At 32.3% G+C, this 17,894-nt stretch overlaps 1 protein-coding gene across 3 annotated transcripts in view; it reads left to right on the top strand.

The window, feature by feature from the left end:
* Positions 1–17,894, top strand: part of LOC101895914 (protein eva-1) — a 184,316-nt gene that overhangs the window by 97,098 nt on the left and 69,324 nt on the right. For all 3 annotated transcript variants that reach the window (XM_059122791.1, XM_059122790.1, XM_059122792.1), the window contains exon 3: positions 15,127–15,249. In XM_059122791.1, the coding sequence (XP_058978774.1) occupies positions 15,127–15,249 (123 nt within the window). The remainder of the gene's footprint in view (positions 1–15,126; positions 15,250–17,894) is intronic.

The following is a 17,894-nucleotide window of genomic DNA, read 5'->3' as shown; positions in this document are numbered from 1 at the left end:
TATAATTATAATTCGGTTGAGGTTTAGGTGCAGCTCCCATATAGATATATTTCGACCGATTTCATGTATGTTATGCACCAAACACACACACACACATATATATATATATATATATATATATATATATATATATATATATATATATATATATATATATATATATATATATATATATATATATATATATATATATATATATATATATATATACACTGGTGGCCAAAACTAAAGCAACTAACATCGCAAAGACAATAAATACCCTGTAACTTTTACAAAAATAAGTAAATCGTAACTATTTTTAAAGTTTTAAATGAGGTGCTTAATTCACTTTTAAAAAACTAAAAAAAAGAATACAAAAATAATATTGAATGAAAAATTATATATGGAAAACTAAAATGACCAAATTTTTGCTTGGTCAAAACTAAAGCAACTTTTTGATTTTTTATTTTAAAATAATTAAATTTTGGCTAGTAGTCGATAGCATCCATTATTTTTGATAGCAGCTGCACCCCTACGAGGCATTGAATCTATAACACGCTCAAATTGATCCGTGGGTATGCTTTTCCAGGCACCATGAATTCTTTGGAAAATGTTGTGTTTATTTCTTTCCGAATCTCGCTTGATCTTCCTGTCTACGATACTCCAAAGGTTTTCTATGGGGTTTAGGTCAGATGATTGTGCCGGCCATGACAAAACAGCGATTTTTGACTCCCGCAACCAACCTTCGACAAGTTTTGATGCATGTTTGGGATCATTGTCATGCTGGAAAAGCGAATATTGTCCTCAGCGAAAGGGAACAACGTGATGTCCAACTCATCTTTGTAAACAAACCGATTCATAACTTCCTTTATTGCATGGATAGACCCAAGTCCATAGAAAGAAAAACAGCGCCACACCATTTTTGACTCTCCCTCATGCTTCACTTTACCCTTGCAATACTACGGATTGAATCTTTAATTTTTTGTTCTTCTCACCGTAAAATTGTTCATGTCTGAGCCTTAAATATTAAACGTAGACTCATCCCAGGATAAAATGTTTTTCCATTAAGATGGATTCCAATTAATATTATCGTTTCCAAACGCCATGCTGGCTTTCCGATATTTTCAGATATAAATGGCTCTTTTTGATGGCTTACGGACATGCAGACCAGCTGCCACTACTCGTCTACTCACTGATCTCGAGCTTATATCCAATGATAGCTCTCTCACCTCATCAGTTGAACTCTTAAATGATTGTTTCTTATTTCTCGCACAATTTGTTGATCAGTATGGGCTAAAGTTTTTCACGGGCTTCATCCGTTATAGACTGTTACTACTGATCCAGTTTCATAAAACCGACATAGTATACGAGAAATTACAGAAATATTTATGAAATATTTCTCGGAAATCATTTTCTTCGATAGCTTGTTTTCATAGTCACTGATAATTTGCTGTTTTATTCATGTACTGTATTTGTTTCTAGTAATTTTTTAACTTTTTTTGGGAGGTACTAAAAAACGAAAACAAACGCGTGCTGTTGTAAAAAACTTCTCCAAAAATGATTAATAACAAGCGAAATTTGTTAAAGGAGGCAAAAAGCGATAACTATAACAGTAAAAACAGCTGAAATTGCAGCGATCATATGAAAGTACAACAGAGTTGCTTTAGTTTTGTCCAAGCCAAAATTGGGTTAATTTCCTTTACCATACATTATTTTTTATTTAAAAATTAGTTTTGGTTTTTTGTTTTAAGTTTTTAAAAAGTAAATAAAGTGTCTAATTTAAAACTAGAAAAAACTTTTTAGTTTTCTTGTTTTTTAAAAAAGTTACAGGTCATTCAATCCCCTTGTAATTTCAGTTGCTTTAGTTTTGGCCACCAGTGTATATGACCGACTCCAATGAAATTCAGAATGTGTGGCGGAATTTGATTACAATAAAAAATTGGACAAATTAATTGGAATATATATTTCCGTCACACCTTGCATATTTCATTAAAATTGGTAGGTGAAATCGGCCGAGAAAATATATATATATATATATATATATATATATATATATATATATATATATATATATAGATATATATATATATATATATATATATATATATATATATATATATATATATATATATATATATATATATATATATATATATATATATATATATATATATATATATATTTTCTCGGCCGATTTCACCTACCAATTTTAATGAAATATGCAAGGTGTGACGGAAATTTTGTCAAAAAATATTGAAATTGAGTCAGATTGGTATATGACTTTATTAAGAAACATTCATCAACAACGCATTTGCAATGGTATTAGGCTAAGAGAGAAACAATTCAATTGAGGATACGATTATTACTGGAAAGTATGTTGCTTCATCAAATTCTCTAATTGAAACAGAAATGCCACTCAACTTCAAAAGATTACAGTTTTCTGAACGCTTGGCATTTGCTATTGTATTAATAAATTCGAAGGACAAGCTCGTCGTGTATGTGGACTAAATTTGGCACATTCCTGCTTTTCTCATGGTCAGCTGTTCCTCTCATTAAAGTATTACAATAACTTTTGTTCAATTTTTGAATTTGTTTTTTTTTTTTTTTTTTTTTTTTTGTTAACCAACAAATATTCGTATATAAAATTTTGAACACATATAAAGTCAGAAGGGGTAGCGAAGCGCAACGGGATTCTGATGCTTTAGCTCCAGTTCCAAGTGGAATTTTAAAAATGTATATAGCCTATGTTACTTTCAGGCGATGTTGTAGTATGCTTGGAATTTTTCAGGGAAATCTGTTGAGCGGTTTTCGAGTCAATAAATTACAAACAAACAAACATACAAACATTATCCTCTTTTATAGATTTAGAAATATATATATACAAAACACCATTCTTCACCTTATATTCATCCGATTTCACGGTTATTGTCCAAGAAATAAGTAATATCAGCCAAAATTGGATGTATTTTGGACATTCGACCGAATTTTTCCAATTCGTGAAACTAGGTCACAGTATATCGTTTGCTCAGGTCAACCATCTCGAAGTCATATCATGCACTCTAAGGCAATGTTATTTAGTACGATGCTTTCATCAAAATTTGGAGAAAATAGATTCAAAATTAGGTATACCTCCTACATTTTAGTTCCTTCTAATTCCAAATTATGATTGTTCTAAAGGCATACTCTATATATAAAATCAATTGTTGTTCGTTGGTAATGGAATCACTTGAGAACGGGTGGACCGATTTGAATATTTTTTTGTACAAACATTCGTCATACCCCGAGTGAGGTTTTTAAAGAAAAACATATTGACCACGACTACTTCTACGCCCACTATTTCAATTTATCTAAAATCCTTATATTTGTCAAAATAATGAAGATATCGGTTTGAGAATTATTACTGAGGAACGCGCCTACTTTTAAATCTATCTTTCTATATGTAAAAGAAAGTTGTGTCAGTTACTACTCTTATAACATAAAGACCGCCGGTCTGATTTTAACGATTCAGACAAATTCGGAATTGCCTCTTGGCAGAAAAGAATAAAGTCCAAAAAACTAGCGTAAAAATGTAAAATTTGAACATTTTCATTTTGACTTTTAAAATGTACAATAGTAATGTTTTATATTGCATATTTTTTCCATTTTGACTTACTATATTCGAATATACATTTGTAGTGTTTTTTTTTTAATTCTAATATGACGTGTAGGTTTTTGGGTAGTATAAAGCCACAACGGATAAAACTGTTATTTATAGATTTAATGTATTTATTCGTATTACCCAATAAATACATAAAATCTATAAATAACAGTTTTATCCGTTGTCGCTTTATATAAAAATTCTAAAATCGGAAAAAGTCGAGAGTTTTTCAATGGAATCGAGTTTTAAGATAATAGTACTTTCTACCGAAAAACTTCGTAAGGTCCTTTAAAAATTTGCCGCAAAAAAAAAAAACAGCGAACCAGTTGAAGATTCTTTTTCTTTTTTCTATATTGAAGTGTACATTTTTTTATTGTTTTGAATTCTGAATGAATAAAAAAGTGGACCTGCTTCTTTCATATGACAATGAATTGTCAAATGAGAACACAAAATGCAAAATGCATTGGGACTGCAATCAGTCAAATACCGACTATAAAGAACGCAAAATAGAAATTCTTCCTAAACATTCAAAATACCTTTAATCGCTTTGGCAGGTCATGATACGGGTCATAACCCCCGATAACGGAACAACTCGATTTCAAGTATATTCTACATTTTAACCATATTTTTCGTACTAAGTTTAGCTATGTTGATAATTTATGAAGAAACCATATTTGCATATTTGTTTTAGTATCGCCATCATATGATTTAAGGTATTTTCGGGGTCTTGGCCACTTTTTTCATTTTTTGGCCCTTATTTGTTCTCATACCACGTAGTACGGGATTTTAAACGTTGGAAATACAAATTTCAAATTATAGCTCATTTGAATGCTTTTTACAATACCAAAAATTGAGCTGAATTTTCACATGGGGCTATTATAGATGTTCTTTCGATTTATCATATAGGTATTTAACACTCAAATAAAAGCCTATAGTTAAAAATTAAAAAAAAATAATTTTGCCATGAGTATTAATTTATATTTAGTCATGGAGTCATTACTCATAATCAAGTTACTACTTATAATCAAAATTGGAGTCATTATAATGGAGTCATTGGTCACACAATGGAGTCACAATTGTGCCGCCTACATAAGACAGATCTGTGATTTATTATGCTTGAAAGACTAAAAGTACGGGCCGGCAACGCGGACCGGGCCAGCTAGTTTTTTTTTATATTCTCCTCATTTTTTAAGAGTTAAATAGCGCGAAAAATGAATGAAATGTCTAGATATTCGCTCAAATATAAGACTCCAACTTTTCAATCTTTCAATTTCATGGCCAAACTGTTTAATAGTTTTAATGCGCGAGCCGCAATCTACGTGTCTTCCAACCATTGGTTTTGAAAATATTTTGTTTTTAATTTTCAAAACAATAAATACATACACAAACTTGGCCGAAGAAAAAAATTTAAATCAGCTGGTAGCTCTACCTTACCTTTTTATTGTACCATGTGTCTACACATACAATGTCTGTATTTTGTATTTTATTTGATGTGGAGTGTTCATGTGGTTGTGTTTGCAAAAAAATGAAAACATAACACCGAAAGACTGCTGAAGTTTTATGTTCTGATTTGCTATGAAGATTACATACAAATTTTATTATTTCAGTTCAAAATCTCAAAGATGTAGGCATTTAACTAATTTATTTTTTCTAAACTAAAATCCAAGATATGGAATTTACAAGCCTTATCTTAAAAGAAAAGGTATTTCCTTTCCAGTTTTCTGTCATCCGGAAAGCAGGTAGTTAAACAAGATTGTTAACTGAGAGAAAAGTTTTAACACAGAATAAAGTTCAGAGGCTTTGATCAAACACACGTAACATATCATTAAAAGTTGTAAAAAGTAAAATTAGTTTCTTTGATTCAAAAGTTTTTGTTTTTTTTTTTTAACCATATCAATTTTCCAGAAATGTTGTCTGGATATTAAGGTTGTGCTTTGAATTAAAATCCTGCTTAATATTTTTTTTCTTTTTCCTTTTCGATTATATTCTTTATACAATTGCAAAGGGAATTGTCCGCCAGGATAGATGGATGTAATTGCTCCATTTTTCGAAGGCTGCAATAAATTGCAATAATTTGTTGGATATTGGCACAAACGTTGTGTTTCTGGCATTATTTATGAACCGATGACATTGATTTAATACAACTACCTATTCTGAAATGTAATGTTTATATGTATATTCCCTTTTTATGTTATACCCAATGTCCTGTCACAAAGGAATAAAAAATGTACACTTCCTTTGGAGGACCACAAAATGCAAATATTTTACAAATTTCTCATTGATTTATTGGGGAAAAAATTAAACGGAGTTTATTAAAATCATTGCTATGCATATGTTGTTCTTATTACAACAAAAACAACATAAATAATAATTACATTCACGCATGGAAATAGCAACAAAGTTCGACCGCAACAAATGAATTTAATTAGATGAACATGCTAGTAGTGCATAATATTTCGATTAATTGTATGTGTGTATGTAGATAACATCTGGACAAATATATTATTTCGCTTCGTTGTTACACATAAACACACACAGTCACACACATGCCATGTAAATATGGTAAACAAATATTATTTTTTGCATTCATGCATTAACTAATGAAAAAGTTATTAAACAAAAAATTACCAAATTAAAATATATATATTTTTGTAAATATGATATTAGATACAAGAAAAATAGATGCATAATTGTGTGGTTGTACTCGTATGTAAAGTTTGAATACGGCGAACGGACTTAGTGTCCCTTGTGTGTACCGGTTACATAAAGTTAAGAGTTTGTTTAATTTCGAGTTTTCACATAGGAAAGTAGTCTGGAATAGATACAAGGACTTGAATATTGGAACTACATTTTGTTATTTTCCATGTTTATCCCATTATATCGAACTAATTAGAATCGTATGTAATTTAATGTTAATAAAATGACAAAAATAAATGACTGTTTCGCAATAATTTTACATGGTTGAAAGGTTACATTAACTTTTTTGGTATTATTGGTTTTTAACGATTTACTGTTAACTGAGTTTTCTTTCCTTAATTGGATGCAAACATGTCTCTTCGGGAATGCATTTTTGCATCCAATGAGGGAATTAAATTTGCTTAGAATTATTCCAATGATTCTCAACTTTTTTGAACTAGAGATGTTTTTATAATTGGATTAATAACAAGTAAAAAATTTGTATCTAATATCTAGTACCGAATATGGGGTGCATATTTTTTTTTACCAAATTTTACATAATTATTTATAGACTAAATTATGTGGTATGTGCAACAATCTATATATATAAAAGAAAGTTCTGTTAGTTACTACGCTTATAACCGCAGATCTGATTTAAACGATTGGAGAAGATTTGTCATTTTTGTGAATTCTAATATGATGTTTGGCCTTTTTTGGGTAGTCTAAAGTAACGACGGACAAAACTGTTTATAGATTTTATGTATATATTGGGTAAGTGGAACTATACGAATTATATCATTCCAAACGGTGTACAAACGGTATTTCAATTTGATAACCTTTACTGACGATTTTTTGATTTAACGCAGCAACCATTTCTTAATATGAGTTTGAGACTTTGGTATAAGCCGAAGTCTGAATTTAGTTCGGTATTTCCTGGATTTTCGCGACATACCCTGAATTACGTCAAATTTCGTATTTAAAGTTCGTAATGAGTACTACAGCCTATGATGGAAAATTGTCTATGCAGATCCACGTCTTAGTATAACCCCCATACCATTTATTCGGTATTTCGATGATATTGGCGACATTATTTACCGGAATTGTTTCGAATTTCGTATTTGTTAATTTTATATCAAAGTTCGTAGTGGGTCCTAGCTCTGGTGGTAGAACATTGCATATATACGTCCACCATTTTATATGGCGCCCATATAATATATTTTGTTGGAAAATAGTCCGGTTAAATCCCATTATTGTTGTTTTTATAAAAACAAGGTTTATTTATTAGTGGAGAAAGATATTAATGTTTACCAGGGGGTAATGCAGGGTAAACATTATCATATTTCTCAACTAATAAACAAACGTTGTTTTTATAAATTATTAACTGGATTAACTGTTATATTTATTTTGTGGTATTTTATTGTTGCGTAATAGGCAGACTTAATCCCATAATTGTTATATTTATAAACATATCTCAAATTGCTCATCGGCTCCCACATGTTCGGTATTTTGATGATTCTACTTACATTTTTCTACTGTATAGTATGGCATTTAAATATTACAAGAAATAACATCCGCTTTTTGGTATGGTCCCTGTGTATGTTTGGTACGTTCCACATTAACTTTCCCATCCAGTCAATCACGGATGCTGGTTGACACCATGGGCACCTTCTCGGCAACTTCCCTCGGCGGAGACCGTAGAGCGCAGATGCCAACGGACGGTGGTTGTTGAGTTTGCTCTACTTGATTTACCCTTTCTCTTACTGGAATATTTGATTGTAGTAGTAATCGACGAAGATCCTCGGCGATTGCCGCGATCCTCTGTGATTGCATGAACCCCGGCGTTTACTTGTCGTTCAGTAGTTGAAGTGTACACTTCTCGCGCTAACCCATTCGTATCAGGGTTATACTAACCAGGCCTTTGACGCCACCCCAAATTATTATTACTAATGTAATTTTGTTGTTGTATACGAAAACACAAATCAACCAATAAAGCTATGAAACTATTTAGAATTAATTGCTAATAATCTTCTGTATTTCATTCCTTACTTATTTCTTTTCACCACCACCACACGAGCGAATCACCCTCATCTCTTACCATCATATAATAACTCTGGGGAGTTTTTGTTGTTCTCGTTGCCGCTGTCTAAGCCATTCCCCCACTCCCCTGAGTTAATCAGTTCACATGTAATGGTTCCACAGCATTCTCTTCCCAATCTCACTGGTATTTGCGGTATAACACATGCTCGAATTAAGAACTTTTACTTTAGAGATTCTTATGCCCTTCACCATACATAGTATGGAAGGTATATTAAGTCCGTTATTCCGTTTGTAACTCATCGAAATAATTATTTTAGACATAACAAAGTATATATATTCTACATCAGCGTAAAATTCTAAGACGATTTAGCCCTCTCCGTCCGTCCGTCTGTCCGTCTGTTGTAATTACGCTAGAGTCAAAATGAATAAAGATAGGAAGTTAAAATTTTGCACAGATCAGTCTTTTGTCTGCAGGCAGGTCAAATTCGAAGATGGGCTATATCGATCCACGATATCGTATAGCCCCCATACAACGGTACCCCCGATATTCGGTATTTTGATGATTTTATCCACATTTTACAAATTGAAAATTCACAAAAGGAGTTCTTTCATAGTACTTTACAGAGGGCTGCAACGAGTATGCAAAAATTCAAGCATACTCGGTTTCTTACATGATTTTTGTTGATGCAGTCGTTTAGTTTGATCTGAATGAAATGACCGTTTTCGCTTCTGATCGAATGGAACGCTCAGTTTGAATCACTTCACTCACAATCAAACATGAGCGTTCGAGACGGTTTGATGTGTTCAGTAACGTGAGTTAATCGAACACATGAATGTAAATGAGCAATCACAACCGTGATTGTCTTCTTTGAATCGAGTTCGCTCAGCGTCATTGTTTATTCAACCATTTAATCAAGTTAGGAAGTTTATTTTGACTTTTTTAATATTTGAATTTGGAAGAATATTGTGATAGTGCGAACGAAATTGTTGCAAGTAGAAACTACACAGGTGTAGGTAAACGAAGAGGTCGAAGTTTGTGAAAAATCTTGACCAATATTGTAAAATAAAAAAAATATTTAAACATTTTTAGTTTTCTAAATACCAATGATGTGTTTCTTTATTAAAAAATTTAATTTTGTTTTTTTTTTTCAAATAAGTCACTGAAGTGTAACACACCAAAAAACCAAATAAAACGAAAACATTGTTTAAATATAATTTGCACCAATTTTTTTATGGGGACAGCTTTTAGTTATGAAATCCTTTGTAAAATTACAATCATGATTTCGCTCAGTTTCGAACATTTGTATTTTAATCAAATCAAATCACTCACTTAACTGGGATGAATCAAACCGACAAGACTCCTCATAGATGATCGACCCGTTATGAACAATTCAACATAAGTTCGTAAACAAATAACTCATGTGAGCTGTTTGATTGCGATCACAAAACTTCGATCAATACATGTTTGATCACAACTTTTTCGTTTGGCTTGAGTAACTCGAATGAACATGTTGCATCTGACCGACTGATTGAGTTTGATTGTATTTACACTGTGTGTGATCAAGCCTACTCGATCATACTCATTGCAGCCCTCTGATGGGGTCTATACGATATTGTAAAGTACTCAGAAAGAAATCTTTGTGTGGATTTTCAGACAATTCCATTGGAAAATGTGCAAAAATAATAAAAATATCGAATATCGGGGGGTTGCATTATATGGGGGCTATACGATATCGTGGAATTATATAAACAATTCTCTTCCAGAGAGTAAAGTACCAGAGGGCTGCAATGAGTATGATCGAGTAGGCTTGATCACACACAGTGGACTAACTAAAAGCTGTCCCCATAAAAAAATTGGTGCAAATTATATTTAAACAATGTTTTCGTTTTATTTGGTTTTTTGGTGTGTTAGACTTGTCTGTTAGACAGTGACTTATTTGAAAAAAAAACAAAATTAAATTTTTTAATAAAGAAACACATCATTGGTATTTAGAAAACTAAAAATGTTTAAATATTTTTTTTATTTTACAATATTGGTCAAGATTTTTCACAAACTTCGACCTCTTCGTTTACCTACACCTGTGTAGTTTCTACTTGCAACAATTTCGTTCGCACTATCACAATATTCTTCCAAATTTAAATATTAAAAAAGTCAAAATAAACTTCCTATCTTGATTAAATGGTTGAATAAACAATGACGCTGAGCGAACTCGATTCAAAGAAGACAATCACGGTTGTAATTGCTCATTTACATTCATGTGTTCGATCAACTCACGTTACTGAACACATCAAACCGTCTCGAACGCTCATGTTTGATTGTGAGTGAAGTGATTCAAACTGAGCGTTCGATTCGATCAGAAGCGAAAACGGTCATTTCATTCAGATCAAACTAAACGACTGCATCAACAAAAATCATGTAAGAAACCGAGTATGCTTGAATTTTTGCATACTCGTTGCAGCCCTCTGGACCCCATACAACAGTACCCCCGATATTCGGTATTTTGATGATTTTAGCAACATTTTTCAATGGAATTGCCTAAAAATCCACACAAGGAGTTCTTTCTGAGCACTTTACTCCCTGGAAGAGAAATATTAATAACATAACCCCTGATATTACATATTTGGCGATATTGGGGACGTTATTCGCCAGAGTTGTTTGAAATTGCGTACCTAGAATTCGTGATGGGTACTACAGCCTATGACAAAAAAATTGCTTAAAAAGTCCCACGGCTTAGTATAGCCTCCATATAATGGTACATCCCAATATTCGGTATTATGATGTATTTAGTGACATCATTCAGCGGAGTTGTTTCAATTTTTGTATTTAGAGTTCATAATGGGAACTACAGTCTATGACAGAAAATTATCTATGCAGGTCCAGGCCTTCGTACAAGCCTGATATATCAGTAAGTCCCTATATTCGGTATTTGATGATCTTAGCTACATTATTCACGGATTTTTTAAAGTTGCGTATTTCAATATTGTAATGGCTTATGGCGAAAGTTACTTATGCAGGTCCATATAACGGCTATATTCAGTATTTTAAACATTTTAACAGATTTTTTGGTGAATATTATTTTTTGGAAAATTTCCAAATGGTGGAGGGTATTCAAAGTTCGGCCCGGCCGAACCTACTGCTTTTTTACTTGTTTGTTTTTTGAATATAAAATTTCATAGAGTAATACATTGTGCAGTTCTTACAATGGTAAAATAACAATAACTCCTTTTTGCCATTTAATATCTTGTAATATTCATAAAATTTCACAAATATCCGATTGAATATCAACGTGGTGGCTCCCGAGGTATGTGTGTGCGTGCTATTGACTTTCATCTCGCTGAAATTTGGCTTGCAAATTAATGCAATTGTTATTGTTGTGGTTTGTGAAACAACGTATTCATTGATTGCTGAAATCTTTTTACGCAAGGGCATTCACAACTAACTCACAGACTCAACCATTGTACTTCCAAATACATGTAATTGCACTGCCTTGTGTCGCATTGACGGATTTTATCGTTGTTATCGGTCATTTATTACATTCAAATTTTATTGGCGTTTACAATATAGTTCAATATATATATTAGAGTGAACAATTTTCCATGTAGAATGATTTGTGCAAATTAAGGTTTGTCGGACACATTGCCATCTCGTGGCTCAGTCATATCCTTGTTTGAATCTGCATGCATTAGGACGGCACAGAAAAATTTAATAGGTATATCTTCTAAATATCTTTTCACTCATAGTTAAGGTGCGGTAACAGATATAAAATAAAAATAAATGATTCCCATATATAATTGCTGTGGGTGCCGGCTGGCGTTGGAATTTCCAAAAAATATTTTCCAGAACGTGGAATTTTACAAATGAAATTTGCGCTGGCAAGTGGTCATGGACCCTATTCCTTTCGCTTAGTAGGCCTTTTCTACACAGATACATAGAACATCCACCACAAAATTCAATAAACATCATTTCCAAATATTTTGAAATCTCTACCAGTCAGAATATAAAGTTTACAATAAACAATACTCAGGCCATAGTTCAACGATTTCAACTATTACCTAGTTTGTTTCAATCCCTAAAAAAATAAAAAAAAAATATATATATATTTTTTTTTTTTTTTTGTTGTGAAGCACTTTAATGTTGACTCATTTTCAAACTAAAACAAAAAATGCGTATCGTGATTTTGTTTTCAGTTTTTGGTAGTTGAAACGTCCTTTCCACACAAAATACAATTCGATTATGTGCTTTGAATGAATTAAGTTTGGTTGCGATTTATATTCAAGTGTCGAATCGAATCGAAAAAAATGCAAATATTGTTTGGAAACTAAATGAATTATGCTTTCGAAATAAATGGAACAAATTTAATTTGTAGTTAATTCAGTTATTTATTGCAAAGTTTAAATTACTTTTAAAAAAGTGTTCAATTGTTAGTGAACGGTTTTGACAGGACCACTGTCTCGTTCCAATGTCAGTTTGTTGGTAGGTATTTGCAAAAGTTGGAGTATTCAACAATTTCATGGGTTAAATCGAGAGAATTTTAATTGTGATATATTGGGCATAAAAAACGAAGGGGCGTTTAATACAATGCTTCGAATGGAAGCAATGAAATATCGAATATGAATTGGTATGCACTGTTCTAAGAGAGTGGATGTAACCCCTTTAACGATTTTGTAACAAATTGTCGTTTTCTTTAAAATTAAAGTTAGCCTTTTTCCAAAGAAAATAATCGGTTTAACCCGAGTTTTGCAGATTATATTAAAATGACTACTTATGCTGTGGAATTTCGGTTGGGGTCTTTTACGGACACGAACTCAGGTTTTTATTGTTCTTTTTTCCAGTTCTCCAGGTTTAGGCTCGGAACATACATATGCTTGTGATTATCAAGTATATTTCGTTCAAACTATTGATTCTTTACAAAGTTCAGGAGCACATGAACAATATGCAATAAACTAATCTCTTCATACCGAATATTATATCACTTTTTTATACTCTCATGTGTATATGTGAAAATTGTTAATCGACCTTGAGTAACTACCATTGGTAACACTACAACAGCAATACCTTCCAGGTTCTCAATATTTAAATTATGGTCTTTAATATCGTTGTATAGGTTCATTTCGTTATATCGGTTGTAATCGGTTCAAATAATCATTTTCGACTTAAATATTAAATATATACTTTATCATAATACAGTTTTAAGACGATCCTGCGATGTCCGTCCGCCTGTTGAAATCGCTCTATATACATAAAACGGTACTTTGATTTCATGTGGGCCCAAATAGAAAAACATTAACTTGTCCATGTAAAACATATGAAAATGGAAAATAGTCATTCCTGGACTGGCGGCTTGGAGCCCATGGCTATGTTCCTTATAATATAACTAAAATATACCTTTCGGATTTCAGCACCTTGATTTACTTCCAATACTTGAGGTATGATTCTACGGTTCAAGGAAAGAGGTTGAAGAGGACATATTACAAAGAGAGTTAGACAAACCAAATATGCCATAAAAACATTTCTCTCCCGATTCTAAAAGATTAATAATTTCATTTTATTATTCACTACAGGATCTTCAGCTTTCATCACCAAATTAAATGTTCTTCCCCGAGATGTTGACTCTCAATTTTGCTGTACAGTGTTATTTGATTACATTCTACGCAACTATTGTTTCGACATTTGCCATATATCGTTTAATTGGTTGTAGTTTTACAACATAACTACCAACAAAAATATCTTTTCTAATTCAGCTTTAAAAGGAAGTACATAGCAGTGTGGCCACATTGCATTCTTTGAGATGGTTAACCATAAGGTACAAAATTGGACCTAAGGCAGAATATTTCAAGCAACAAAGTAAAATAAGAAAACATTTGAAATAAATAAAGTGGGATTGAAACCTCATAATTTTGCCATACGTTCACAAGTACCTTTGACACTACACGCTATATTTTCTTGAAGAATATGAATCAAAGGGTTTCTCACAAAAAGTTTTATCCGACACAAATTATAACAGTTTAGTATTGTATGCAACCTTAAAGAGCCCAGTTACAAAGTTAACTGTTCTTTCTAAATTTTGACAAATAAAATCATACAAAATTAATCTTAGACTATTTGAATAAATTCCAATATGTTTTAATATATTTATACATATATAACTGTCTAAAAGCCAATTTGTATCACGAATTTTATCCAATATCCATTTTATGATCATTGGATATTATTTTTTAACGGCTACATTTCAAAACTTTATTATTGTTTCCAAATTTTGGACCCAACACTTCATGATACAATAATTTGGTATTGCCTTTTCGATAATCCTCCGCCTGTTCTACATTATCTCATTCATTATTTCATTCTTTTGTGAGCTTGGACGAAATATGACTACTTAATAATCTCCTCAAAGGTATTTCGTTAAGAAGGTATAAGAATATGAATTGATTTTCTTTCTTATCACAGGATTTTGTTAGAAACTGGTATTTATTCTGTCATGATCCTGTAGAAACTACACATTCCACCACGTTTACATTTGCATGGCTCCTCGATATTATGTTCAAAGCAATTACATGGACAATTTAAGAACATCAAATCTATTGAATGTCACAGATTGATTGCGATACAATAACACATTCACAAGTGCACAAAGATGCTCACAGACACACACACACACACAAATTCACATACAGTTTTTCGACTGCATTTTTTTTTTTTTTTGTGGAAACTCAGGAATTACATTTCCGCATACATCTCAAATTGCATTAACTCAATTCATGCAGAAGTAATACAAATATCATTTGTTTCCTTTCAGCTCTGTTGGCAGCAACTCTGAGAACATATCAGAGGGCCGGCTGTGATTCTGAACAACTGTCGCTCAGTTGTCCGCGTGGTACCAGTATATCCATTGAATTGGCCCAGTATGGTCGAGCAGGAGGTATGTATGTCTAATAAGTAATACAAACAGCCATATACATATAAACACACATACACACAGAAACACACAATCGTTGTTAAATCAAGAAATTTCCGTTCAGAGACAACTTTTTGTGAGTATGTGTGCTTAAATTCTATAAGTCCTCCTTTCAACAAAGCTCTATCCCTTAAGATAAGCTAAGCAATGCAGAATCGTAAGTGTGTACATGCTTTTGAGAGGCTACACTCACGAGTTTATGCCACATAAAAGATAAATCTTAAGAAGCGATACAGATTTATGTGAGTATATTTAAATGAATGATCTTGTTTCACAATCACCACCATGGAGAAGGGAGTTTATCGAATTAGTCATTAAATTGCATAGCAAAAAAAGGGGATCATTTTGAGAATTGTGGGTGAAAAGGGACAAACATATACACTGTATGCTAATAATCGGCATTAGACTGAAAACTTCGATGGTAGATAAAAACAAGTAAAAAAGCAGCTATAGCTGAACTTTTGACACCCTTCACCATTTTGAAGGAACTTGAAAAATGTCCATAAAATTCCATTAAAATACCGCTCAAAAGGAAATCCCTTATATGGGGGCTATACGAAGATTTGATATCGTGGACCTATACAGTCAATTCTCTTTCAATAGGTAAAGTACTCACAAAGAAATTTATGTTTAGAATTTCAGACAATTCCTTTGGAAAATGTGGCTAAAATCACCAAAATACCGAATATAGGGAGGTACCGTTGTATGGGCGATGTACAATATTGTAGACTTACAAATACAATTCTCTTTCATGGGGTAAAGTACTCACAACCGGACCGATGTAGCCCACGTTCGTACTTGACCTGCCTGCAGACAAAAGACTAATCTGTGCAATGTTTTAGCTTCCTATCATTATTCGTTTTTGCTCTTGCGTGATTGCAGCAGACGGACTGACTGACTAAATCGTTAATTTTTTGTTAGGTTTAGAATTATTATTTCGATGAGTTTCAAACGCAATGACGAACCCCATATTATGTATGTGGAGGGTATAAAAATAATCGAACTATTGCAAACAAATGGCTCAAGACGAGTCTTCTAATGGAGGGTAATATTTTTACCCAACACTCTTAGACATGACCTAATTTGATTTGTTGTGTTTTACAATATTTACCAAAGAAACTTGCTGTAGTTAGGTATTTGAGGTATTTCAAATTGGCCATTAAAATAACTGTAAAACCTCCTCCAACAAATTAATTTTTACAAGCCTAATTGTAATTGTAAAAATTTAACTCGATTTTTCAACAGAATTTTCTTCCCTTAGGTGTTTGCAATAAGTTTACATACATAGGGGTTTGATTTAGTTGAGATTCATAGAAATGGTACCGGAAAGAGTGGGTACATAATGTTCATATGCAAACAGGATTAAGTATTATGAAAATATAAGGATGAGTTTTGACCAAAAAAATAGTATTTTTGCTTATTTATTTATTGTGGTCAGGGTATTATGTCTTTGTGCATTTGTTTGTAAGGCAGAGAAGGAAGCGAGATAGATACATAGTTCCTTTGATAATCTGCATTGAATCACATTCTGGGTCGATTTATGCATGTCCGTCCGTCCGTCTGTCTGTCTCTCCATGTATTTTCGTAAACAAAGTACAGGTCGCATCTATTGTCCGATTGAAATGAAACCTTCCACAAATCAGTTTGGCCCAAGGACGAACCTTATGAAGACTGGAGATAGTCGGTCAAAATTTATATATAGCTACCATATATATCTCCATCCGATTTTCCTTTTATTGTGCACCAAATGTGTAATATAAGACCAAATAGGATTTGGTACATACAATCAAATTGAGCCCAGAAACCAGCATGTCAAAATTTATGAAAATCCGTTGAGATATAGCTTTAATTCAAATAAAAAATTTTCATCCTTTTTTTTCAAATAAAAAATTTTATCCTTCACGTCCGTAATATGAACTCCGTAATAATGATATTCGGGGAAATATATCAAATGCAGCTCAGACAGGCCTGTTTCTGTATTACGAAACGAAAGAAAACACTTTTTTTTTTGCATTAAATACAAATAAATTATATGAAATTATGAAAGGAATCATATAAAAAAGACTACAAGTTTTTATAAAAGAAATTAATTAAATAAAGAAATCTCGCAATATTAGTCCAATGCCCATCACGAACTGAGTCCGACAGTTCACCATTAATTGTGTATCAAACTTCATGCCGCAATTACGCACTAATCACCACGATGTCTATGGCCAACCACGATTTTTTTATGCTAAAGGTTTCATTCCGAAGAGATCAATACTCGTATACATAAAAGCAGAACGAATTTTAATATTCTTTCGAACTCCCATTAGCACGAAGATACGTTTATTCTAATTGCGTCATCAATACTTCATTGCAACAGTTTTCTCCTAACAGCATTTATACCCGAAATTTCTTAGAGGAGTAGTTAAAAAAATAGAAAGAAAACATATCTGTCTATTGTGCAGACTGAATGATACTCTAAGCAAGTTTAGCAATGATAACTGAACAAACATACTTTTATATTCGGGATTTGTGTATATATTTTTATGCTATAAGATATTGACCAAACTTTATAAAAATAGGAATTCATTGCAGAAAAGGTTGTTACAATTCAAAATTCATGA

Source organism: Musca domestica, unplaced genomic scaffold (assembly GCF_030504385.1).
Source record: "Musca domestica strain aabys unplaced genomic scaffold, Musca_domestica.polishedcontigs.V.1.1 21, whole genome shotgun sequence".
NCBI lineage: Eukaryota > Metazoa > Arthropoda > Insecta > Diptera > Muscidae > Musca > Musca domestica.
Note: the sequence above shows the minus strand (reverse complement) of the source record. Positions and strands in the feature narration are given on the sequence as shown.